General features: G+C 40.8%; 2 protein-coding genes across 2 annotated transcripts in view; one reads left to right on the forward strand and one right to left on the reverse strand.

Moving 5' to 3' along the window:
* The window catches only part of LOC308408610 (butyrophilin subfamily 3 member A2-like), a gene marked incomplete at its 3' end in the record, with an annotated part of 14,215 nt that extends 5,148 nt beyond the window's left edge, over positions 1 to 9,067 (reverse strand). Inside the window, exons 1-7 of the mRNA XM_080900962.1 lie at positions 8,902 to 9,067; positions 3,546 to 3,579; positions 2,949 to 3,051; positions 1,519 to 1,860; positions 903 to 1,196; positions 672 to 797; positions 490 to 584 (exon numbers count right to left, since the gene is read on the reverse strand). Coding sequence (XP_080757088.1) covers positions 490 to 584; positions 672 to 797; positions 903 to 1,196; positions 1,519 to 1,860; positions 2,949 to 3,042 — 951 coding nt within the window. The 5' untranslated portion in view covers positions 3,043 to 3,051; positions 3,546 to 3,579; positions 8,902 to 9,067. The remainder of the gene's footprint in view (positions 1 to 489; positions 585 to 671; positions 798 to 902; positions 1,197 to 1,518; positions 1,861 to 2,948; positions 3,052 to 3,545; positions 3,580 to 8,901) is intronic.
* Positions 9,068 to 20,224: 11,157 nt separating this feature from the next.
* LOC308408617 (uncharacterized protein) overlaps positions 20,225 to 27,000 on the forward strand; it is a gene marked incomplete at its 3' end in the record, with an annotated part of 9,953 nt that continues 3,177 nt past the window's right edge. The window contains exons 1-5 of the mRNA XM_080900973.1: positions 20,225 to 20,409; positions 20,620 to 20,889; positions 21,041 to 21,286; positions 21,482 to 21,619; positions 21,725 to 21,778. Coding sequence (XP_080757099.1) covers positions 20,352 to 20,409; positions 20,620 to 20,889; positions 21,041 to 21,286; positions 21,482 to 21,619; positions 21,725 to 21,778 — 766 coding nt within the window. The 5' untranslated portion in view covers positions 20,225 to 20,351. The remainder of the gene's footprint in view (positions 20,410 to 20,619; positions 20,890 to 21,040; positions 21,287 to 21,481; positions 21,620 to 21,724; positions 21,779 to 27,000) is intronic.

The raw sequence follows: 27,000 nt of genomic DNA on the forward strand, positions 1-27,000 counted from the left end.
TGCACATATGACATAAAACACAATGATGCTGTAGAAAAACTCGTTTTTCATTCTTGGGTTGTATTTTTAAATCAATATGTTTCTTTTATGTATGAGCACACCTACTGTCTCTGTTGGTGATGTGTGAAGTCCAGGAAAAGCTTGATTATATAAAATAATTTCATCAGTAGCAACATTTTTACCAAAACAGAGACTGGTGTGACATTACTGAAGTAGTAATCTAATAATGATGAATGAAATCACACTGATGTTTTCACATTGTTTCTGCTTCATTCCTTTAACATCAATAGAGAGTTCTTTCTACTCAACCTTAGTAAATGCCCATAATGCACATGATGTCTGTGTGGTAACCGTGTGCAGTTTTTTTTCTTTTTTCTGTTAAGCATTATTTCAGATAGTTTTATTTTGAAATTAGGATTAATATTCCATCTCATTTCTGAAAAACAATGAACATCTTGATATTTAATTTGTTTGTGTTTATCTACTCACGCATGAAGTCTTATTCTTAGTTTTGGGAGAAGAGCCTCTCAGAGGAACTTCAGCACCTCCCACATCAGTCTGATCCTCTGGGCTTCTGTTGTTCTCTTTTTGAAATTAAAAATAAATGAGAAGGAATGAAAATGAAAACATTGATTTATAGTAGAGGTAGGAAAAATTTATCAGTGACTTACTGTGTTTCTTCATTCTACATAAAAGGACAGCAGCTGATGAAATTAACAGCATGATGCAAAGAGCCAAACTAACAGCCAAACCAATGATGACAGAGGGAGAACTGGATGGGACCTCAAAGAAATCCTCTGAAATGGTAAAAAAAAAAAAAGAAAAAAAAAGAAAAACTAGAAATCTGGACTTCATATGTTCAAAAAGTCTTTATATCATAAATGCAATAATATAAGTTGAACCTGGAACATGTCTGTGTGTCTCTCTGCTCTGGCTGATTTGCTTCTGTTGGACTCTGCAGGTGATGTTGTTGCTGTGTCTCTTCTCCACAGTCACTCTGCTGCTGACAGTATAGAGGTCATCAGGACCTCTGAGGGTCTCTGTAGGTCCAGCAGAGAGGAGGTTTCCCTCACCGTCCAACCACAGCAGCTCAGGCTCTGGATACCAGCCTGCAGACTCACACTGTAACACCACTCCTCCTCTGTTTTTGTCAATCCCTGATAAACTGATGACAGGTGAGGTGGCAGCATCTGATGCTGAAGAAAAGAAAACATGAAATTTTAAAGTCAAGGGGCATTAATGAAATTACAAGATGCAAAAATATACTTGTGTACCTGTTAAGCTAATAGAGTTCTGAATTCATAAATTTGGTCACTTACAATGAAATGAAGAGTCTAAAATGTTTATGTTAGCTTAATCTTAATGGCGAGAGACTATTGAACAAAGAAATCCAGAACAAAAAATTTGTCTACAGAATCAATTTATTCCATTCCGACCTCTCCATCATGGGCAAGAACAAAGAGCTCTTAAATGATACCAGGGACAAGACTGCACAATACAAGACGAGAAGCTACTTACCAACAACTAGCTCGACGAAAGCTTCTTTTTCCATCTCTGGAATAAAGCATTTGTATGTCCCTGTATCATCAAATTTCACTTTGGAGATTTTCAGTGAAATATTTCCATACTTGAGTTCATTAACAAACACTGACGTCCTTCCTTTGAAAGAAGGATCTTTTAGTTTTTCGATTTCCTGACTGGCACGTGAAACGTAGACAAATCTAGGGTCAAGTGAAGATCTTGTCCACTCCAGTGTCTTTGTAGAAACATCATATGCAGGTTCCAGATGACATGGCAAAATTACATCATCACCAGCTCTTGCCACCAGTGCCTGAGATGGACCAATCAACTGAGGCTGACCTGAAAACAAATAATCATAATTCTTAAATAAGAAATCGCCAGAAGGAGGGATTTTTTTAGCATTATCTCACAATATTTTTTTTAAATTACTAAACCTAAAGGCCATGTCTCTAACAAGCATCTTCTCTGATTCTAAAACTATTAACATTATTGTTAGTGTATAGTGTTTGTTAAAATATAATACTATATAGCTATCCTATTTAAATACCTCTGCTGACAGAAACTGAAATGTGTTGGTTCATAAAAATAAAACAGTTTTGTATCCCGCCAGTGTTGTTTTGACTTCTTAAAATATGGCTCTTAATAAAGGCACATTAAGAGCACAAATATAAATAATTAAAATGTGTGCTTGAAATATGAAAGAAACCAAACATTTATTTATGTCATGTTTCAGCTGTGTGCAGGCAGGAATTGGACCCAAACGCAAACTCATTGGAAACAGGATTGAACTCAAAATGGCAGCTTTTATTGCTGAACACAAAACTCTACAAAACCTAAACTGGGAAGAAGCTAACAAAACACACACACACACACACACACACACACACACACACACACACACACACACACACACACACACACACACACACACACACACACACACACACACACACACACACACACACACACACACACACACACACACAGGAAGCCACAGGGAGAAACACACAGCATGAGGGAGACTACAACACTGACACAGAGAAACACAGGGCTTAAATACACTGGGAAATAACGAGGGGAATGAGACACAGAAGAGGGAGCACAGCTGGGAGAAATCGGACATAACGAGACCCAAGGGAAGCGAAACTCAATACATTCACGTAGGACACAGACCTTCAAAGTAAAACAGGAAATGTAACATAGACGCAGACTTGACTACGGGAGACAGCAACTAAGAAACACAGAGGGCGGCTAACTAAATACTCAGAAATCTAAAGAGAATACAAGAAAGCCAAACTAAGACACTAGACTAAAGAATAAACTGGGGCAACAAAGAGAACTAAGATCATAATACAAAAACTCCGACACAAGAAACTCAAAACACTGGGTCACCGACCCAGGACCGTGACAATTTATGTATTAATTACCATTACAGACATCCTTTGAGAGAATGATGAAGATCAGAACACTGAAAGCTTTGAGCAGTGATTGAGGAAACAGTCCATCCTGCTGATGAGCCATCCTGCAGCTCTGAAAACAGACAGATAACATTAATACAATGGAAACCACTGCTGACTGGACAATTCTGTTTTGTGTTTCAGTAACATAAGTTGTACAATTATGACTAAATGAATTCCTGGGAAGAATTCTTGTCTGTCATCTAACTTGTTGGGGGGGGATAGAAGTGCTTCACAGAGTGTAGATCAGGGGTCCCCAATCCCAGTCCACGAGGGCCAGTGTCCCTGCAGGTTTTAGGTGTGTCCTTGATCCATCACAGCTGATTTAAATGGTGTAGATCAGTCTATCTATACTGTCTTCTACAATTACAGTAGTGTCACCTGCTGCAAAGGTACAGAAAAATCGAGTTCATAGATTCACCTTTTCCACCCACATAAAAGCTTTAGAACAACTTACACTTGGACCATATTCTTCAAACCCAGTTTGACTCCAACAGTTTTAACAGTTTTTTAGACAGAAGCTACACGTCACATTAATAATAACATTAAATTTAATAGACAACATACCTGTTGACTGCTCTCTCTGCAACTCACTGAATGACTGTTAAAGAAAAATTAGTACAAATGATCAGTGATAGTTTCACTTACAGTGTGAACTTTGAGCCTGCTACTAAGTAACACTTAAGTTTCATAAACACTGCGGCAACAATTAAGAAACCTGTTGGTGAGGACTGTTCCTTTGTTTCTGGTTATCTTATCAAGTTCATAAAGAGTTTGTAGTTGTTTGGTGTATTTTTTGCTGCAGGAAGCAGATTTGCTGATATATCTCCTACAATCTTATAAAAATGTAAGTGAAAGTAAGAGTTAAACAGTGAAAAACAAAAGAAAGAAAGCTCTTCCTGTTTTACCAATTTGAGTTTCCATAATACAGATTGCTCACAGAAAATCCTCTTTGGGGATGTGGGTTCGCATGTGGGTTAGTCCATGACCCATCAGCACTTCCATTACAGTAGGTGTGCAAACATAGATACACCTATTTGGGTCCTGCTTGATATAATTGCAAGTTTGGCCTCCCCACACAGCTCCACCGTTCTCAGTGGTATATGGAGCAATGTTCCATGTTTGATACGAGTTAGTGGCAATAATGTACTGAGGAGGTGTGGTCCTTGGCTCAGCTGCAGGGGAGGAGTGGGTCACATCAATAAATGCTTCACAGTAATAAAAACATTTCAGTGTGTCGGGTCCACTTTTATATGTACCATGTATTCACTGTGGAGCACGGGTGGGCAGCCAACTGTGGGCCTTGGTATCGACGTAACATGTGAGACAGTGGGGCCCTGCGCAGTGGAATTCCAGTAGGGCAGTCCACGCCCAGAGCATTTGCATACTGTTTGTGTACGCTGTGGACAAATATACCCTACATTTCATGCCAGTATATGCGGTCTACAGTTGGCTGCCCACAGTGTCCATGTCTCCATGGTGGCATATTTGCTGAGGATGAGCTTTTGTTTACTTTGTTAATCTATTTATTTATTTCAACATTCATTGGAGGCGGTATGGGGGCGGTATGAAAATGAAATAAAAAAAAATAAAATAAAATAACGGTTGGACACTGCTTGCATAATGAACAGGTTTTTGACAGCGCTCCCACACAAACGCAAAGCAGGAGATGAAGCATCGCTGAATATGTTTTGTTGAAAAACAAAATTGAATATGTTTCTTGAATATGTTTCCAAACCAACCTTTCCTTTCAAGACAAAAAGTAGGAAATATGGTGAAGCATATCTTCCCTTTGGCTTCAACTGCCGAGGTAGATCTCTCTGCAACAGTATTAGTTACCCCTGCGTGGGTACACACGCTGGGCTCTCCAAATCATGGACAAACAGTATCCCACATTCTTGATTTTAAGTTTACAAACACTTGTTGTAATGACTAACTACTCCTGACATTTTGGAGATGTTAGCTCTGTATACAGGAAAGTTACAGTGGGATACAAATAACATCAGGCTGATCCTGCCACGATTTGTCCCCCGGTTTAAATCAGGGACAAACAGTATCCCACAGCTGTTTATGTTTTTGAAGCCCTTTTGCACAGAGAGGCATTTTTTTATTGATAGCAATGTTGAATATTATTACACAGGGAAAAAAACAACTACATGTAAAATAATCACACCGTGATGCCTCTGCCTTTCTCAATGGAGGGACAGTAACTGTGTGTGTATGTAACCGTGTAAAACCTGAAGTTAGTAAGATTAACAGTATTTTGTCTCTATCTGCCATTGCAGAAATTCATCTCATGTAAACAATAACGTGGTGCACAGCATGACGTGAAAAAAGGCACACACCTTTGACGTGGCGTAGCGAACTCTGTTTCCTCGTCAACAACGGAGTGGTGGGGGGAGATTTTTCATGTAAAAGAAAGGGGGGCCTAACAAAAAAAGTTTGGGAACCACTGATCCAACCCATGGAAGTTCATTTCTAGAGTCTAGATAGCATAAAACGTGTTATGTACACCGTTATTTTCTCCAATTTATTGGATTTATAACAAATTTCACATAGCTGTCACTCCATCCATACATCCTCTTGTCCTTGTCAGGGTCATGGGGAGGCTGGAGCCTACCCCATGTGTTACAGGGTGAGAGGTGACACACACCCTGGACAGGCTACCAGTCTATTGCACAGCCAACACAGGCAACCATTCATACTTACAGGCAATTCAGAATCACCAATCAACCTAACCCCACAAACAGCATGTCTTTGGACTGTGGGAGGAAGCCAGAGTACCCAGAGAAAACCCACGCAAACACAGGGAGACCATGCAAACTCCAGACAGAACTTTTTGATTTGAACTCAGGGTCTTCTTTCTTTGAGGCAACAGTGCTAATCATCAGGCCATTGAGCAGTCTCTCCATACTAAAAAAAAATAGGAAAGCAATAATTACAAAGCTCAATACAGAATTATCTTTACTTTTTTTTGTCCTTGACAGGTTAAACGGGCGAATCGTGGCTCAGGTGGTTGGGAAGCGTATCTGTAACCGGAAGGTTGCCGGTTCGATCCCCGGGCTCTCTGTCCTGGTCGTTGTGTCCTTGGGCAAGACACTTTACCCTATCGCCTACTGGTGTTGGCCAGAGGGGCCGATGGAGCGATATGGCAGCCTCGCTTCTGTCAGTCTGCCCCAGGGCAGCTGTGGCTACAACTGTAGCTGCCTCCACCAGTGTGTGAATGCGAGAGTGAATGAATAGTGGTATTGTAAAGCGCTATATAAATCCAATCCATTATTATTAAACTACAATAAATAACAACAGCATATATGTGGAGTGTGTATTCTTCTCTTCCAATTATAACCCCACTGATTTTCCTGTGGTTTTCAGATCTCACGTGAGTCTGTGATATCACATGTGCAGGCAACTAGTTAGACTCTTGTAAATGTACATTTTTTTGAGTGAACTAGAGGAACAGGTCCAGCTCCCTGTTTCAAACTATGTGAGTAATTGTTCTTAGGCTTCTCTTTATATTTTAAGATTTACTGTATATATGTTTATACATTAAATAATTTATAGCTTTAATTTAGTCATGCTTTTAGTTATTCTGCTGGGGACACATGTTCAAAATAGCTTTACCTGACAAATGGATGAAAAACTTAGAGAAGTTAGAAAAACAATTTAATCAGAATTTTGATTAATTGATTCAATTCAATTAATTGATTCAGTAAGGACATCTCCTGGTTTCATCTTCATGTTTCCCTCTCACCAGATAACCAAACCATATCATGACCAGCAGCTTTTTTGCAGCTGTGGCTCCAGCAAACATCAGCTGATACTAGAAATTAATATTAAATAAATTCTAACAACAGCTGATCAAGCTTAAACGTGCTGCTGTTGTTTAGCGCGACATCCGCTGGTTTCCTCTTTAGGCGCAAAGTGAGCGATAAACAAACAAGAGAGAAAAGCCGATCAGCTGATCATTGATCAGTTTTCATGATTGAAGTAGAAACGGGAGAGGGAGGGGGGAGAATGAGAGAAGAAGAGGCAGCTGTGCAGCAAAGACACAGCATAACTCCAGCTTTGTGTCTTTTTCATTGTAGCTGAATTACGGGACAAACTGTTCCTTTTCACCTCAATAAGAAACGCGTAATATTTTCTCTGAATACCAGACGGGACGGTTGGCAACTCTAATAACTTATGAACAAAATAAAGTTCAACATCATTAACTTCATAGCACCCACCCAGCTGTGTAGAAACTCCGTCATGCTAGCTAGCACGCAGTACGGAAAAAGTCAGAATAACGAAAATAAACTCCACCTAAACTTGGTTCATATCTGACCCAGAGAGACTGCAGGTCATAACTTCTTACCTGAAGTTCAGTTCACACTCGGACCGGCGGCCGCCTCGGGTCTCTTTTCCTTCTGCGTCCCTTTTCCTTCAGCCACCTGCTGCCTCCACCACTTGCTAATGTTAGTGAATCTGTGGAAGCTCCGCGATAGCCACCACACGAAGTAACGAGTAACGAGCCTATCTAAATCCCAGTAACGACTAACGCGTTCCTGATTTTGGCATAATAACTAGTTACCGTGCTCGTTACCACATTAATAACGTAGTTACTGTAACGCGTTACTTAATAACGCGTTAGTCCCAACACTGCTCCTAACAGACTCCAACACTTTCAATATGAGTCGTTATCTTTTGATTGTGAGAGCGAGAGAAGTTAGAACATTTTAGTCCAGCGTGTAACAGTAAAAGAACTTCGTCTTCGGAGCCCTGCAAGGGACATGGGAGAAAAAAAATTACGATGAACTTTTGCGAGATCTCGCAAAAGTTGAATTCCAACAATGGCTACTTAGTTGTAATATTACTCTTTCTGGGTCACAAAATAAACTTTTAAGATATTTTGAGGTGTGAATCTAGTTGTGTAAATGTCAGATATCTGCTCGGTTTACAAGACATCGCATATTTGCAAAAGTGCTCTGACATTTTCGGAGATCTGACACCCACCATCTCGAAGCTAACGGGAGGTCGAAAGCTACTACAGCCAGGAGGAACACTGCTTTCCCGGCACATCGTGCCTTGACCTCCCGGTCGGCTTCAAGCTGGCGGCCTCCAAAGAATGCGGCTAAAACTTTTGCGAGATCCCGAGTTTGTTTTGCGAGATCTCGCAAAAGTCCGTCTTAATTTTTTTTCCTCCCATGTCCCTTGCAGGGATATTCATATACGTAAATTCTACAAACTACAAACATGCTTCATCTTCAGTCATTTCAGACAGCTGGGCTTCTGAGTTTGTATCAAGCAGTCATTTTCACAAGAGAAACCAAAACAATTCATGTGAGTTGACTCCACCCACTCTATAACCAGCAGAACAATCAGCAGCAGTGTTTTATCTCTATTTGGCAAATACATTAAAGAAAAGCACAAAGGCTCAGCCAAGGCTGGAGGTGACCCATCAAACACTCACCAGGAACACAGATCAGCTTAGACTATGACCTTTTATTTTGAAATGAGCCTGCTCCATATCAGTGTAACTTAAGCACATAACTAAAACTGAAAGCAGAGTTCCTATAAGTCACCTCACCTCACAATGATGAGTTTATTTTAAGTCACCTCGATGACACAAAGTCCTGCTTTAAGTGCAGGCCTCTGCACGACTCCAAGAACAGTTCTTTATAGACATAAATACTGTTCTTCTTACACTTTGCTGCTACATTTGGAGCTTTGTGGGAGGTTTTAACAACATTTGTTATCTTGTATGTGCTCACCGCTCACATTTTGATGGAGAAAAAACAGCCTGACTTTATTCAGTAACATGCAGAAAAAATCGCTTTGTTTTTTACTACAGTTTTAGGGTTTTGTTATAAGGTTCTTGTTTGTTTCTTCTCTGACTCAAAACCAAAACAAACAATAAAGAAACACAATAAACAAAAAGACTTACCACAGATAAAAACCCCAGACTCTGACACAGTGATCCAAACTATTGCTCTCAAAGTGAAACGAGTGGCTGGAGCCGAGCAGGAAACAGGAATTTAAACAAGTATGAACGAGTCACTGCAAACCAGACACTCCGGTCGGATCACTTTCTAACATTCATCGGTCTATTTATCAGATAAACACTGAGCATGAAAAACACAGGGACGGTTGTCCTTTGTTGCATACTGCACCAGATCAGTACAGACCATGTGTAAAAAAGAGGAGGAGCTCAAAATGGTTTCAGTAGTTTGTTATTACGTTCAACAAGGAGCTTGTGTTTTGGGCAGCATTTGCATTTCATCAAAGTACATCAAAGTGTAAATACACACAATGTGTAATTCCTGTCAGTGTTTGCCAAGTCCTTAAATCACCTGCTCGATTCATCTTATCTACCTGTCAGACTATGAAAATCTAAATCTTTTTTAGAGCTATACAAAGCGGTCCTTTTTTGTATTCTGGTGTAAAATGTCTTCATGTACACACTTCAGGTGTATGCACTGTTTTCTGAACCGGATAAGTTGAGTATCACAAACATTACTTTAATGCTGAATAAGGAAACATTACTCATCAATGCTTAACTTAATAATAAAGATCAATCTCACTGTAAATGTCATGTCACTTAACAGTTTAACAACATTTTCAAGTATATTATACGTGCATGTGTTTGAGGTTTTTTTTTTTCTCTTTCTTCTGTTCTTAGCTCCTTCTATAATGGGTTACATATAAATAATAGGCTGTACCTTGATCCTCCTGCCAGGCAGCTGATCACCACAGTTATAAAATTCTGCAGCCATGCACCAGTGAACTGCTTTATTAAACTCTGGCCTTATATAACCTTAAAACATGACAATGTTTACTGGTCAGAAGGGGGCACCATAGGACCTGTTCATGCTCACACTCCCAAATAATGCTTAATCTCATGTATGGTTTCACTCCTTGCTCTTTTTTCCATCACCATCTCATTTGTCTCTGCTTTATTAACTGTAATAGTCTCACCAGTGATCAAAACACTGAATTGTCCAAACAACATGTTTTCCTTAGCTTTTCTTATTGCCGTGTTTTTAAATTCCTGTGAATAATAACAACACCATGCTTTCCTTATTGTAGAAATTCTGCTGACATATTCAGCAACAGAAACTCTCAAATTCTGCAAAATTCTTCCAATTCTCTGCATATTTTTTAGTTGCACAGGGATAAATTCAACATAATGTCACAAAGCAGATGCATTAATGCCAGTTATAGGTACATACTTTGTGGTAAAGAAATTTAAAAATAGGATTTTTAAAAACAATAATGTAAAATTTAAATCATCATCACATCAATGGCATTCACTAAGGTTTCACAAACAGGCAGAGATGGGTTGTTTCTTGTTTGTAGAAGGCTCTTCATTAAGAGGTGATGATATGCACATGAGGCGCGGCTTGGGTTTGGGAAATTACAAAGAAAATTATTGGTTTTATAATAGTGTTCTGTAAATGATCTCTGCCTGATTCCTGTAATACCGTTTACATATGTTACACTGACAACCAGCCTAAAGAGGATATTGGGGACCATGAAGAAATTATTGAAGGGGCGTGTGCTCAAAGTTAAAAAGGGGCACATAGAACCAGACTGAAACCCACATCTATCAAGAATCTAATATGGAATCACATCATACTATATGACTGCCATCAGTCGGGGACAATGCAAAGCAAAGCCAGACAAAGAGCGATTCAAGAACCCCTAGGAGTGAAAGATCCAGGGAACAGTTCACCCTGCTCAGGCAAGGATGCCCGATAACAGATTAATCAAACGTTTTTTTTTTTAAATTGCTGTCCATACAGACAATATTAATTCATAAATGAATGGCTAACTCTTCTCTTTTACATTGCCTCAGTTTATTGAAGTATGTGGGAATTTATGCACAAATGCAATGTCCCATCTATGCATTTCAATCAGGCTGAGGTTTGGACTTTGAGTGGACCATTGCAAAACCTTAACCCTCTTCTTTTTTAGTCATTCTGGTGTAGATTTGCAGGTGTGCTTCGGTCAAATGTCCTGTTGCATTACTGAATTTTCAAATCAAATCAAATCACTTTTATTGTCACATCACATGTACACTGTTACAGTACAATTCTTGTGTGCGAGCTTCACAAGCAACAGAGGTGTGTGAAAATACAATAACATAAGAACAAGCAAAATATAAGAATGGGTAAATCTGAGAATTATATGAATAAATATATGTACAATATAAGAGTGTATGCACATTACTGAATGTGTATACTAAATATGTATATCTACGTGTGTGTGTGTGTGTATATATATATATATATAAGCAGCTGGATAGCGTAGTGGTTAAACTACACGCCTTTGGAACAGAGGATCGCAAGTTCGATTCCTGCCTGGGGCGTCTGTATCCAGTAAGGGTCCTAAGGCTAGACCCCCTATGCTAAGCAAGCCTACCGCAGACATGAGCGAGACAGATAAATATGAAGGCATGCCGGCTCGGACGTCGCCCGGATCAACAAGGTCCGCGTCAGGTGTTGAGGAACCAGGGCACCCTGACGAAAAGTGGGCTACTGGAACAAGAAGGCATCGGTGGGCAAGGGACGAAAACAGGGCGTTGTTGGAATGCTACTACGCAAGTAACCCCGGCGGAAGGGGCTACATGAATAGGATGAGGGACCTATGGATTCTTCGATACCCAACATCCACAATGACGGCGAAACAACTAGTAGCTCAGTGTTCCAACATTCGAAAGAAGGGACTGCTCTCACAGCTAGAGATTGACGAGGTACAACACAAATGCTACGGCAAGGAGGAGTCAGGACGCCAGGTCAGGGGGGAGATATCATCACCCCCACCCGAGATTGGGTACATAGCCCCAAGTGCGATAGGAGAAGGATCGTTGAGTGCGAGAGGAACTGACCTGAAAAATAGGATCATGGCCAAGCTTGAAACCTGGATCCCCCGTAGCCGGTTACCAAGATTATGTGAAGTACCCTCAGAAGGTCTGCTAGATGATGTTAATGCAGCACTACGGGCAATACCTACAACCACGATTACCGACACTAACAAGCTGATCTACAATACGGCAGCAGTGATCAGTGAGATGCTTGGCTACAAGTTGAACAGCCACAAGGGGAAGTACCCTCCATGGAGAAGGAGGCTAGAGGGCAAGATCAAAGTAGCACGGAGGGAGGTTAGCCAACTAACAGAGTTGCAGAAAGGTGCGACAAATAAGGTGCCTAAGAAACACAGCAAGCTGTCCATACCTGAGGCCTTGGAAACTGCCAAGCAAAGACTCACAGCCTTGGCCAGCCGCTTGAGGAGGTACACCAGAGAGATAGAAGGCAGGAGAATAAACCAGCTGTTCTCCACAGAACCAGCAAAGGTGTACTCTCAGTGGCAAGGGAACAATAAGAGAACAGCACCACCAAGGCTGGAGACGGAGCAATACTGGAAGAGCATATGGGAGAAGGATGCAACCCATAACGGCAATGCTCAGTGGCTAGAGGATCTGAGGGCAGACCACAGCGACCTCCCTGAACAGGGTCCAGTAACCATCACAGTGGCAGATATCCAAGAAAGGGTCTCCAGTATGAAGAGTTGGACAGCACCAGGGCCCGACATGGTTCACGCCTACTGGCTGAAGAAGCTGACTGCACTCCACGAGCGTCTGGCAGCACAAATGAACCAGCTGCTAGTTAACGAGAGACACCCGGAATGGCTAACTGAAGGCCGGACGGTCCTGATCCCCAAGGACCCCAAGAAGGGACCGGTCCCCTCCAACTACCGACCAATAACCTGCCTCAGTACTACATGGAAGCTCATGTCAGGCATCATATCGGCTAAGATGAACAGGCACATGGGTCAATACATGAGCGGGACACAGAAAGGAATTGGCAAGAATACCAGAGGCGCAAAACACCAGCTACTGGTAGACAGAACAATCAGCCGAGACTGCAAGACCAGACTGACCAACCTGTGCACTGCCTGGATTGATTACAAGAAGGCCTATGACTCAATGCCCCACAGCTGGATACTGGAATGCCTAGAATTGTACAAGATCAATGGGACCCTAAGAGCCTTCATCAGGAACTCAATGGGGATGTGGCGTACAACACTAGAGGCCAACTCCAAGCCCATAGCACAAGTTACCATCAAGTGCGGGATCTACCAAGGAGATGCTCTGTCCCCACTGCTGTTCTGCATAGGCCTGAACCCCCTCAGTGAGATCATTAACAAGACTGGCTACGGATACCGACTATGGAACGGAGCAGTTGTCAGCCACCTCCTGTACATGGATGACATCAAGCTGTATGCCAAGAGTGAACGAGACATCGATTCACTGATCCACACTACCAGGCTATACAGCAATGACATTGGAATGTCGTTCGGACTGGAGAAGTGTAGTCGGATGGTAACAAAGAGAGGGAAGGTAGTCAGAACTGAGGGGATTGAACTACCAGAAGGCAACATTGCAGACATAGAGGACAGTTACAAGTACCTGGGGATCCCGCAGGCAAATGGGAACCATGAAGAGGCCACTAGAAAGGCTGCAACCACCAAGTACCTGCAGAGGGTCAGGCAAGTCCTGAGGAGTCAGCTGAATGGTAAGAACAAGATCCGGGCCATCAACACATACGCCCTGCCCGTGATCAGGTACCCTGCTGGGGTAATAGGCTGGCCAAAGGAGGAGATAGAAGCCACTGACATAAAGACAAGAAAGCTCCTGACCATGCATGGAGGGTTTCACCCCAAGTCCAGCACCCTGAGGCTGTACGCTAAGCGGAAGGAAGGGGGCCGGGGACTGGTGAGTGTCAGCACCACAGTCCAGGATGAGACAAGGAACATCCAAGAATACATTGGGAAGATGGCCCCAACTGACCGAGTGCTCAGTGAATACCTCAGGCAGCAGAAACCCAAGAAAGAGGAGGGAGACGAGGAACCATCATGGAAGGACAGGCCCCTGCACGGTATGTACCACCGGCAGATAGAGGAGGTGGCTGATATCCAGAAATCCTACCAGTGGCTGGACAAAGCTGGACTGAAAGACAGCACAGAGGCACTAATCATGGCAGCACAAGAACAAGCTCTGAGTACAAGATCCATAGAGGCTGGGGTCTATCACACCAGGCAAGACCCCAGGTGCAGGCTGTGTAAAGATGCCCCAGAGACAATCCAGCACATAACAGCAGGGTGCAAGATGCTAGCAGGCAAGGCATACATGGAACGCCATAACCAAGTGGCCGGCATAGTGTACAGGAACATCTGTGCCGAGTATAACCTGGAAGTCCCGAGGTCAAAATGGGAGATGCCCCCAAGGGTGGTGGAGAATGACCGAGCTAAGATCCTGTGGGACTTCCAGATACAGACGGACAAAATGGTGGTGGCTAACCAACCGGACATAGTGGTGGTAGACAAACAGAAGAAGACGGCCGTAGTGATCGATGTAGCGGTTCCGAATGACAGCAATATCAGGAAGAAGGAACACGAGAAGCTGGAGAAATACCAAGGGCTCAGAGAAGAGCTCGAGAGGATGTGGAGGGTGAAGGTAACGGTGGTCCCCGTGGTAATCGGAGCACTAGGTGCGGTGACTCCCAAGCTAGGCGAGTGGCTCCAGCAGATCCCGGGAATAACATCGGAGATCTCTGTCCAGAAGAGCGCAGTCCTGGGAACAGCTAAGATACTGCGCAGGACCCTCAAGCTCCCAGGCCTCTGGTAGAGGACCCGAGCTTGAAGGATAAACCGCCCGCAGGGGCGTGCTGGGTGTTTTATATATATATATATATATATATATATATATATATATATTTTTTTTTTTTTTTAAATTAAATAGAATAAACAATAAAATAAAATATACAGAGGTCCGCAGTTGGAAATGTGCAAAACAAGTGGCATTTATATACAGTGTGGAGTGCATAATGTTGAAGCTCTGGTAAGTGAAGGTGAGGTGTCTATGACGTGTTCAGCAGTCTGATGGCCTGGTGGAAGGATCTGTCTCTCCGTCTGCTGGTACGGGACTGGATACTGCAGAAACTCCTTCCTGATAGAAGCAGTCTGAACAGTTTATGATGGAGTGACTGGAGTCCTTGATGATCCTCCCCGCTTTCCTCAGGCACCGCTTCCTGTAGATGTCTTGGAGGGAGGGAAGCTCACCTCCAATTATCCGTTCAGAGCACCGCACTACTCGCTGGAGAGCTTTGCAGTTGTAGGCGGTGCTGTTGCCATACCAGGTGGTGATGCATCCAGTGAGGATGCTCTCAATGGCACAGTGACAGAAGGTCTTGAGGATGCGGGGCTCATGCCGAATCTTTACAGTCTCCTGAGAAAGTAGAGGCGCTGCTGCGCCTTCTTCACTGTTTTGTTTGTGTGTACTGACCACGTAACATCCTCAGCCAGATGTACACCAAGGAAGCGGAAGCTGCTCACTCTCTCCACAGCAGCGCCGTTGATAATAATAATAATGATAATGGATACTTTATTGATCCCCATGGGGAAATTACTTGTTTTTCTCTGCATTTGACCCATTCACTCAGTGAAGCAGTGGGCAGCCCACTAAGCAGGTGCCCGGGGAGCAGTGTGTAGGGACGGTACCTTGCTCAGGGGTACCTCAGGGTAGCCGTTAAGTGGATTCGAACCGCCGACCTTCCGATCATGGGGCGACCACTTTACCTACTGAGCTATCCCTGCCCCAAAATGATGGTGATGGGGGTGTGTACTTCTCTGCACCTCCGGAAGTCCACTATCAACTCCTTTGTCTTTGCGCCGTTGAGGGTGAGATGGTTGTCTTGACACCAGTGGGTCAGGGCGCTGACCTCCTCCCTGTAAGCCGTCTCATCACTTTTGGTGATAAGACCCACCACTGTAATGTCGTCCGCAAACTTCACAATGATGTCGGAGTTGTTGGTGGCCGTGCAGTCGTAGGTGTAGAGTGAGTACAGGAGAGGGCTCAGTACACACCCCTGTGGAGCACCAGTGTTCAGTGTGACGGGGGATGAGGTGATGCTGCCCTGTCTGACCACTTGGCGTCTGTCAGACAGACGCCAAGTGGTCTCTTAGGTCTTGTCCATCTGACCACTTGGCGTCTGTCAGACAGGAAGTTAAGTCAAGGATCCAGCTGCAGAGAGAGCTGCTCAGTCCTAGATCCTGCAGTTTCCTGTCCAGCTTCAAGGGAACGATGGTGTTGAATGCTGAGCTGTAGTCTACAAACAGCATTCTCACATATGTGTCTCTCTTCTCCAGGTGCGAGAGAGCAGTATGTAGTGTCAGGGCTATGGCATCATCAGTGGACCTGTCGTGGTGGTTTGCAAATTGTAGAGGGTCCAGTGAGTCGGGTAGTGCTGAGCAGATGAAGTCCCTGACTAGCTTCTTGAAGCATTTGCTCACGATGGGGGTCAGGGCTGTGATTGTTGTTCTGGGACAGCTAATTTGGCTAATTTGTTGAACAGATGACTGTACATTTAGTTCTAGAAAACTTTGGTATAAGGAGTTCATGACTGCAAGGTGCCCAGGTCATGTGGCTCAAAACAAGTCTAAATCATCACCATACTTAAAAGCCCGTACGAGATGTTTGTGCTGATATGCTGTGCGTGGTTGAAAAAAGTGGCATGGGGCATTATGTAAAAAACATATTCACTTAGGTCTTGTCCATCTAAAGGACATTGTTCCAGTGCAAAAGAAAAGAAAACTACCAAAAAAGCGTCACGTTTGGTAATATAGATGCATTTGTTAAAAAAAGCTGGTCAGGGCACTACTAAGAATGAAAGAGAGTGTATCAGTGTTTGGTCAAATTTGATAACTTGTTGAGTTAATTAGGTCCCTATCTAAGAGTCCATAACCATTACTCTAACCATGTCTTTCCTATTTCAGTAGCTGCTGGGGTTTGGAGAAGAGAAGAGTAGTGGAGGCAGCTGCAGCTGATGAATGCTGGGCTGCAGAGGGGGAGCTGAAAAGCTGCCCACATAGGCACTCAAAGAAGAAAGGATCCTGCAAATAAAAGACACTATTACCACACTGTCACGTATCTGGTCATTTCCCGCCACAGTGCTGTTGACATCTGGGCTCAGCATGATGATCTGCGTAGAGCAGTCGGTGGACGCACTGGCTCAAATGGTAGCAGAGGTGGTAGCAATGCATCAGGAGCAGGCAGTGGTGCATCGTGAGGGGGCTGATTAACTGATGGACCAAGCTGAGGATTGGACTGCGGGGTTGGCACAACTTGTCGCTTGTTCCTATTTCTTGTCAGCACTGAGATTGATGCTCTACCTGATGTGGGAAGGGGATGCCACAAGGCTTTATTAGACATTTGTAAGTGACAGACAGAAATGTGCGACATTTAGCTCCTCACTGACTCGTTTCTTAATTCTGGGGACAAATTGGCTGGGGTTTCACAACCTGTTGGAGCTGTGTGTGGGGATGCATTTATGACTTATAATGACATGTAGTGTCTGCACTGTACTCATTGGTGACTTGAGTTGACTAGACCACTGACTCTGGTGAGGTGGAGACAGCAGGGCCTTCTTAGGAGGCTCCGCCGCTTCCAGCGGTTCACTTCATAGGAGATTTCCCTGTAGAGCAGTCTTGTGACAATACTCTATGCTCAGCCTTTGACCAAGTTATGGAAATGGTGCCACATATACTTTTGGTGCAATTAGCAGGCAAGGAACATTGGGCTGTGGACGGGGAAGCTGAAAAACTGCCTACATAAACACAGAGAGAACAAAGCAGATTGTAAATACACTGTTACTACACTGACAAGCGTTGGTTCACTTTTCTGCTTCAGCATAATTCAAGCATAAATATTTATGCAAAGTTAAATAAGTGTGTAATTGCCAAAATTATCAAAAAAATACAAAAAAAGACAATGAAGGAATTATTAAAATAATTTTATTTCACATTAACAATATTGCACACAAAAATGAACATGCTGCAGACTGAATAAGAAACACAGCAAGGAGTTGTTAAATAATTTTGTTGATGCAATTGTTAAGTGGTTTCCTAATTACTCCAAAAACTGTCCAATACAACAGGTAACAACTGCTTACATGAGAAATGACAGGAGGATGCTTTCATAAATTGTTAGAAAGTTTTTATTTTCTGTAATACCTAAAACAATCACAGTAGACTCACTTTTAGTGAGCACTTTCAGATTTCCTTGCTAAAAAGGAGTATAACAAAACAATAACTACGCATTCATCAGTCTAAGGAGCTTGTAAAGAAAAGCGTCTGGACTTCAAAACATTTCACCTCTCATTCGACAAGCTTCTTCAGTTCTAAAAGTTTGAGGCAGGTAAAACTAATGAGTACTCACGTTAATTAAAATATCTTAATCTACGAAGATTGAAGACAACATACTGAAAATTATGTTGTACAACAAATGCTTAAAGCTGTATAGGATATTGTGCTTTCTATGAAAGCAACGAAGTAGGTAAATGTTTTTGTTTGTCATTGTTCTTGTCTTTGTCTTTGTGTCTTTTGTCTTTGTTTTGTCTACAGAATCAAACAACCTCCGGTAAACCAGAAGTGAGTGCTGGAGCACAGAAGAAAAGAGAAGTAGTAACCACGTGTCTATTCAATAGAGTGCCACACCCTGTGTGCAAAAGAGGGTATTACAGCATCTTTTAAAGAAGAGTGAGTTAGTGCCAACTAGTGGTAGGATTGAGATGTACAGAGGCTTGCAAAAGTATTCGGCCCCCTTGAACTTTTCCACATTTTGTCATATTACAGCCACAAACATGAATCAATTTTATTGGAATTCCACGTGAAAGACCAACACAAAGTGGTGTACACGTGAGAAGTGGAACGAAAATCATACATGATACCAAACATTTTTTACAAATAAATAACTGAAAAGTGGGGTGTGTGTAATTATTCAGCCCCCTTTGGTCTGAGTGCAGTCAGTTGCCCATAGACATTGCCTGATGAGTGCTAATGACTAAATAGAGTACACCTGTGTGTGCTCACCACCTCCTTCATGTTACTTTTGCTCTCCACCCCTTCATGTTCAGGTTTTCTGTTTAGTTTTAGTTTTTCCCAGTTCAGGTTATCTTTAGTTTAGTTTATCTTTAGTTCTGTTTTTGCCATCCTCGCCTTGTGTTCCATTATTTACAATAAATCTCCCTCACATCTCAGTAAGTGCCTGCATTCGAGTCCTTTTCCCACACATAACATGACTGCTGCTGCAGCCGTGATAAAAAGACGAACACGACAACGTGGCATGGGAAGAAAGAGGAAGAAAAACTTGGGGCTCAAGGAAAACTGACATGAGTAAAACAAGGTTTTTGGAGAACAATAACAAGAGTGCGTCAAACTATGGTTAAAAGTAAGAGACATAATAATTTGACACAAAGCCAGAGTTTCAAGGCAATTAAGGTCAGACTGTCAGCTACAGAGGCCACACCTATGGTTTGTGGGTCTTCCCACAGTGTACCCACATGGACTCCATTCACCATTCACATCTGTGGGCAATTTAAAAACAATAATCAGCCTAACCCCAGCATGTCTTTGGACTGTGGAAGGAAACCAGATTACCCAGAGAAAACCCACGCAAACACATGGAGACCATGCAAACTCCACAAAGAACTCATGTTGTGGTTTGAACTCAGAACCTTCTTGCTTTGAGGCAACAGTGCTAAGCACCACGCCATTGAGCAGTCTCTCTGTACTTTAAAGAAAATAGAGAAGCTATGATTTAGTGCTGTCAGCGTTAATCTTGTTAAAATGACGTTAATGTCATAACTGCATTAACGCAGCTAATCTCCGTTAGCGGGTTACTGCGGATCACCCCATGTGTGGGTCTGCACGTCCTCAACCCGTTAGCGTGGTTAGCTCATTAATGTGTCATTTTTAACGAGATTAACACTGACAGCACTACTATGATTACAAGGCTTGATACAGAATTATCTTTACTCTTTTGTCCTTGACAGGTTAGACCACAATAAATAGCAAAAGCATTTATGTGTTGCCTGGACATGCAATATAAAAAAAAATCACACAAGATCTCAAAACTGTAGGAAAATCAGTGGGGTTATAACAAGGCAGAAAATGAATACACACTTCACACAACTAATTACACTTGTAATGTAAATGTGATAACCACCCCAATTTATTATTTTTTCAAGTGATCTAGATGAACAGGTCCAGGAATGGTGGACCTCCTTTACAGCTGAATTCTGTCAGACTCATATATGTTGAAGAATTATGACTAAATCAACTGCACAGGAACAGGAAACCTGCCCTCCCCCAATGATATTCTTCAGTTGTATTTTAGTCTTTTACTCAGTCAGTCAGCAGTAAGACAACATGGTGATTACAACTCTCTGCTTCAGACTATGTGAGTAATTGTTGTTAGGTTTATTTTTATATTTTCAGATTTACTGTATATATGTCTGTACATGAAATAATTTAAAGTTTTCCTGTGCTGATCTAGTAATGCTTGAAGTTATTCTGCTGGGGACACATGTTCAAAATAGCTTGCCCCAAAAAATGGGTGAGTACGTTAGAGACGTTAATAAAATAAATAATCTTTTTTTTTACTTTTTTGGGGGGTGAGTAAGTTGGGGTTCACTTAAACATCTTACAAGTCTGTTGATGATGTTTATTAAAATCCTTTTAAGTTTAATCATCTTTTACTAACACATTTTATAAGAATTTTGATTAATCTGTTTACTATTAATCTTGTGATGTTTCTAATTTTCAGGTGCAGCTACTCTTCGTGTGACTCCTAACAGACTCCAACACTTTCAATTCAAGTCTTTATCTTTTGTTTGTGAGAGCCCTGATGGTTCTGCTGAACTGAGAGGAATCAAAACCTCTGAGGAAAAGTTAGAATCTTTTAGTCCATTATGTAATAGTAAAGGAAATTCCTCTTCATGCACAATTACTCAAACTTATGTAACAGACAGTGCAGAGTACTGGTGTGAGGATAAAGGGGGTCAGAGAAGCAACAGTGTCAACATTACCATAACTGGTAAGTTCATCATATTTGTGAAATTAGTAAAGAGTTTTATTTTGAAATTAGGTGAGATTTATTATCCACTTTGTCTTGTATGGTACAGAATTTATTTGTCATTTACCTTTTTAAAAAGTTAAAAACAAAATCCATTTTGCATTTTCTTCAGATGGTCCTGTGATCCTACAGAGTCCAGTTTTCCCTGTTTTTGAGGGAAACAATGTGACTCTCCGCTGCATAAGCAAGACAACTCACATCAACCAAAGTGCAAATTTCTACAAAGACGATGGCCTCATAGACCGGAGCCCTTCTGACAACATGGAAATTAACAGTGTTTCCAGGTCTGATGAAGGACGATACAAGTGCAGCATTTCTGGTGTTGGAACATCACCAGAAAGCTGGCTTCATGTCAGATGTAAGGCTCAAACTATATTTACTTATTTCTGTGTCTGAGCTTCATAGAGAGAGAAATGTGACTATAACAACTAGATTTCTGTTCTTTTGGTCTTCATGAAAATGTTTATGTTATAAAAATGACGTTACATTTTTTTATATTTAAAGTCAGAAAATTTACAAATACAATGCTATTTATAAATTTGTACCATTGCAGCATATTCTTCAGGAGAGACCCTGTCTGATGACTTCAATTCCACTCCTGACTTATTCCTGCTGTGGATTGTGTTGCCTCTTTTAGTGATAATATTGACACTGCTGGTAGTCGGATTTCTTAATACTTGCAAACACAGAGGTAATTCAGTTTTTTTTCAGTTTACATAATTTCTAAGAATAATCTTCTGTTCCCAATTTTTTGGGAATTTTTTTCTAATGCTGGGTTTTTCTTTCTATTCATTAGTTTCCTCAAAGACATCATCAGTAGCATCAAACTCAGATGAAGACCATCCAGGAGGTGAGAGAGAAATAATTATCACAGTTGTATTACTCTATTTCATGCTTGTTACCAATTTTATGGCTTTCTATCTTTTTATGAATCAAATTTGTTAACCAGTCACAGTGGGACTGGATGACTTTTGTCTTAATCAATTTAAATAGATTAAAAGTGTATCGCATGTTTGAGAGACTGAATGATACAATTTATAGAAAGTTTATATATAACAAAATTAAAATGAAAGCTTAAAGTGAAGTGTGGTATTTTTATGTGACATATGCTGCACCGAGGGATTATTTTTGTGTCTGCTCGGTATGTCGTATGTGGGTTTTTTTTGTTTTAGACACTGGTGATGCTTCGATAATTTAAAACTCTGTCTTAGGTCAAACCACAGCACAAAGCCTGAAAAAGAGAAGCGTGAGGGCTACCAAAGAACAGCTTTATTGTTTAAATATATATATTCTAATACATACATGCATAATAACCTCTCTTGCCTACAGATGATTCTTCCCCTTCAGACGATATCTCAGAACAACCTGTTTACACCACTGTGATCATAAACAAGACAGAACAAACTCAAGAACTGGGTTTGTTTGTTATGAACATTTGGACATTTTATTGCATTTCTTTCTTTATTTCCTGCCTTTTATAAACTTATGCCAGCACAGTTAAGGCACATTGCACAAATATTTACAGTGATCTTATATTAAAAATGTAATCCTTGTTTCCTAAAAGAAAACATATCTTTTCAATTTCAATGGCAGAATCAGGATTATCACGCTCCACACTGCCACCGATTCCCCAAGCAGTTGAAGAGTCAAGTTCTCCAGAGACGGTCATTTATTCACCCATCCAAACAGTAAGACAATTTTTTGCCTACAGTGAGCTACATTTTAGAATTTACTAAATAATATTTTTAATGTAAAAATATATTCAATTTTATTACTGTAAACCATATTTTATGGTCCCCATAGGTTTCTGTGATTTGCTCTGGTATTATCATTTGACCAAAGTTATATAGTTTTTGTTTATTCCACGTTAACTTAATGTGATGAAGTGATCAAAGAAGTTAAAAATAAAATAAAAAGATTACACAGGTTCAAAGATGCATGACTGAGGAAGATGGCCTCCAATACTAATATATCTTTAATTGCATTTGTTAAAATAAAAATTAAAAGAATTAAACAATAAAAACTGACTGTGGCACAGCCTATTCTGTACCAGTGTCCTAAATTAAATAAAGCCACCATATATTGAACTGGACTTACCAGTAGCTGAGGACCATAAGAGAATAAAATCAAAATCTACACCCTGTGCTGTACAACACAGGAGGTGTGGAAAACGACCCACCACCGAAGGTCCCACAGCTACCGTTGTGTCCTCAGTTCACTGCAATAAAAACAAAACAAAAAACATAAAGGTTCACAAAAACCTAAAAGGACACTGATATATATTTCAACATTTAATGCAAAGACACACACACACACACACACACACACACACACACACACACACACACACACACACACACACACACACACACACACTTAAAACAGAATAAAAAAAAACATACACAGGCCTAGTAACTTGAACCACACGAGTGAACTGTGGCCTGTACAAGTTATAGTTGTTGTGATATTTGATCGTATTGTACCCCAAAAAGGAATTCCATACAGCTCTCTGTGGCATGTGGAGCAAGTCAGCTGGACAGGTACAAATATCATCATAAACAACCAGCAAAGCGCGCAGACAAAGGATCACTCCGGCCCCCAAGCAAGTCCTGGAAATAACAAATGAACCCCAAAGATAATCTGTGTTCTGGGATGGTTAATTTAGCCAGGCTACAATACTAACAAATATTATTTAATCTTGTTGACACACACTAATGTTAGATCCAAATGACACACCCTTGTACTTTAGCAGTGCCCTGTCAATATCTTCGTTTGGATTTCAAAGTAAGTTTATATCGACAGTATACAACCTCACGGGGACATCATGTCATGTCTGTCACATTTTCTCTTCCAAAACAAAAGCCCTTTGAAATGGCCGCTATATGAACTACTTTCAGTGTCTTCAGAATGCTCTTAAAAGGAAAATCGTGTTTCCACAGGATAATTGTAGTTCATATCGAAAGTATACAACCTGACAGGTATACCATGTCAATATCAAGTCAGTCTGATTTATTTTGTCTTCCAAAATAAAAGCCCTTTGAAATTGCCCATATATAACTTTCAATGACTTAGGAATGCTCTTAAAAGGAAAATTCATCTTTCCAGAGACTAACTGAGAGACTAACTAACCTGAGTCATGGTTGCCCCGTGGCTCAGGTTAGTGGCTCAGCGCATCTGTAACATGAAGGTCGCCGGTTCAATTCCCGGGCTCTCTGTCCTGGTTGTTGTGTCCTTGGGCAAGACACTTTATCCTACTGGTGTTGGCCAGAGGGGCCGATGGCACAATATGGCAGCCTTGCTTCTGTCAATCTGCCCCAGGGCAGCTGTGGCTACAACTATAGCTTGACTCCACCAGTGTGTGAATGTGAGAGTGAATAAATAGTGGTATTGTAAAGCACTTTGGGTGCCTTGAAAAGTTCTATATAAATCCAATCCATTATTATTATAACTGCAGTTTATATTGACAGTATAAAACCACACAAGGATTCAATGTCAATTTCAAGCTGCTCTGATGTTGCCTTTTAAAGTAATGGCTGTTTGCAGACCCCACCCTTTGATTAAAGTGCAACCTGACTAACCTGACTAGCATCCCTACAGAAAGTGAGAGCATGAAAGAGAAATGTACAGTAGCACATCTGGCTACAGTAAATTAAAAAACGAGCGTGAACATCAGGGCAATATCCTGTAAAAGCTAAGTGTTATATTATAGTGGTTTCTTTTCTGTCTTACAGGCCACAAACAAGCAAACTTCAAACACCTGAACAGTAAACTGCAGAAAGGAGGCAAACCTGTCATGGTTCCTGGGTCATTGACTGAGTGCTTTGAGTTTATTTCTCTTCATTCCCACTTAAGGGTTTTCTTAATTATTTCCAGTGTTCTCAAAATTAGAGTTCTAAGGTTATGGTTATGATCTACTCCTTGAGTTTTAGTTAATGTTTATTTGTGCCTTGAGGCCACTGTTGTTGTGATCTTGCGCTTTATAAATAAATTGAATTGAATTGTTTTTTTTCTTTTAGTATTCTGATAATCTTGGTGTTGTCTCTTGTTATATTTTCACACTCTCTTCCGTGTTTCCTGTGTACAGCTAAATTAGGTGTTCGCATGTTATGTTATGTCCCGTCTTATTTTGCCAGTCTCTCTGCTTCACCAGCTGTGTCTCTCTCCCTGATTACCTCGTGTGTATATTTAAGCACTCAGTTTTCCTCAGTTCCCTGTTGTGTTCTTCCACATATGACATTTTGTGTTATTATTATCTATTGCTGTGTACTGGGATTTTGTTTTTGCACTTTTGGCTCAAGCCCAGCTTTGTTATATATTTTCGTGTGAGTTCCAGTAATAAAGCAGCCTTCTCGAGTTTACCCTTTGTCTCTGCAGTCCTGCATATTGGGTTTAAAATCTGCCTGTCACACAGTGTATCCTGACAAAACACACTTGTGCAGAAGATTAAGAACATTTGCTTTGTTAAAATTGCAACTTTCTAATAATTGTTATAGTGTTTGTGTAGTGTCTCTACACACTATCATCCACTGTCAGTTTTATGTAAATCTAAGCTTTCACGTGTTATAAAAGGGTAATTACATGTTGCTTATCTTTGCTTGGCGTGTGTCTTTCTACTAAAACAAAGTTAATGCAAAATTAAGAAATTATAATTTGGTCTGAAACAGTATTGACAGTAACGCAACTTTGACATTTTGTGTCTGTAGCTATCAAGGTGGCGGAAAATAAAGAGCTGTATTTTATGTTTGTTTATGTTAATATTCAATAGTTAAGCATACTTAAATCCCTTTAAATGTGGGATAATGACATATGACATGTAAAATTTTTGGTTTAACTCGATGTCATTTTATCACAGTTTAACACTCTTTGAATCTGACTTTACTTTTGGTATCAGACTTTCTTTTGTCTCTGTTGTTATCTGCAAGTAATCTATTGTCTATTGTCGTGGAAATTTTAACAATAACCTGCAACACACCCAGTGAGTGTTTTGAAGTGTATTTAACAAACACATTACAATGTGGGGAGAGCATCCCAGACAAACACTCGGATCATCATAGCCCGGCTTTTATACACAGACAAAGACATTCCACATCTCTTATATGTTGGCCCAGCTCACAGGGGATATACCTGCAACCCCATCCTTAGCCCCTCCTTCCTCACAGAGAGAATTATGACCTTGTCACCTGAAGATTTACATCCCTGATAAGTAGAAGGAGTCTCACTATCTGTTAAACGTATCACCTGAACTTAAAATGGCCCCACTGTGTTTGTAGAACTCACGTGATAGAGCATAAGGCCCAACTGTAGTGCACATGCATACAACTAAGTGAGAAAGTGATATTACTACTACTAATGTGATATGGTTAAAATATGTGATTAATACACGAGAAAAGAAAGATGTAGGATATGAGGTAACTATTAACAACTAAGGATTTAAGATTTCATTAATATATAATCATCATATGTATGGTTAATAAAGCATTATAAAACAGTACAACTGAGTTAAAGGAAAGTAAGAATATGCTCATTTCAAGGTTGGACACCATATGTAATACATTTAAATACTGATTTATTATTATTAGTACTAGTATTAGTAGAAGTAGTCATATATGCTATAACTTGTTTTGTTTAAGAGCTGAATAATACAGCCTGTGTCAGCAGTATTATAATTTGTTCTTAGAGTATTCTGAACAATACAGAATAGTATTTTGGTACAAAGTATAACAGATACCATTGTGACAAAATCGTTCGTTTTGCTGGTTTACGTGTTTTAGTTATGTTCCGTTCAAAACTAAATTTTGATTTATTTTCCAATAAAAGTTTTAAAACTTGTGAAATGCTCATGATTAGTATTTTTACTAAAATTTGTCATGCATGTAATCCTTTACTGCCACTTGAAGTTAGATAATGCAACTTTCATAAAAAGAAAAAGTAAACAAAAACAAGAAATAAACTTGTTTACTGGTTGGTGTGGTTTGTGGCTCAACCTGCAGGGGAGGAGTGCAGAGAGCTGACCGAAATCACGAGTGACATATGGAGACAAACTGAGCGATCAGCTCTGAACATGCAAAAAAC

This window comes from Rhamphochromis sp. 'chilingali' (assembly GCF_963969265.1).
Source record: "Rhamphochromis sp. 'chilingali' genome assembly, chromosome: 1".
NCBI lineage: Eukaryota > Metazoa > Chordata > Actinopteri > Cichliformes > Cichlidae > Rhamphochromis > Rhamphochromis sp. 'chilingali'.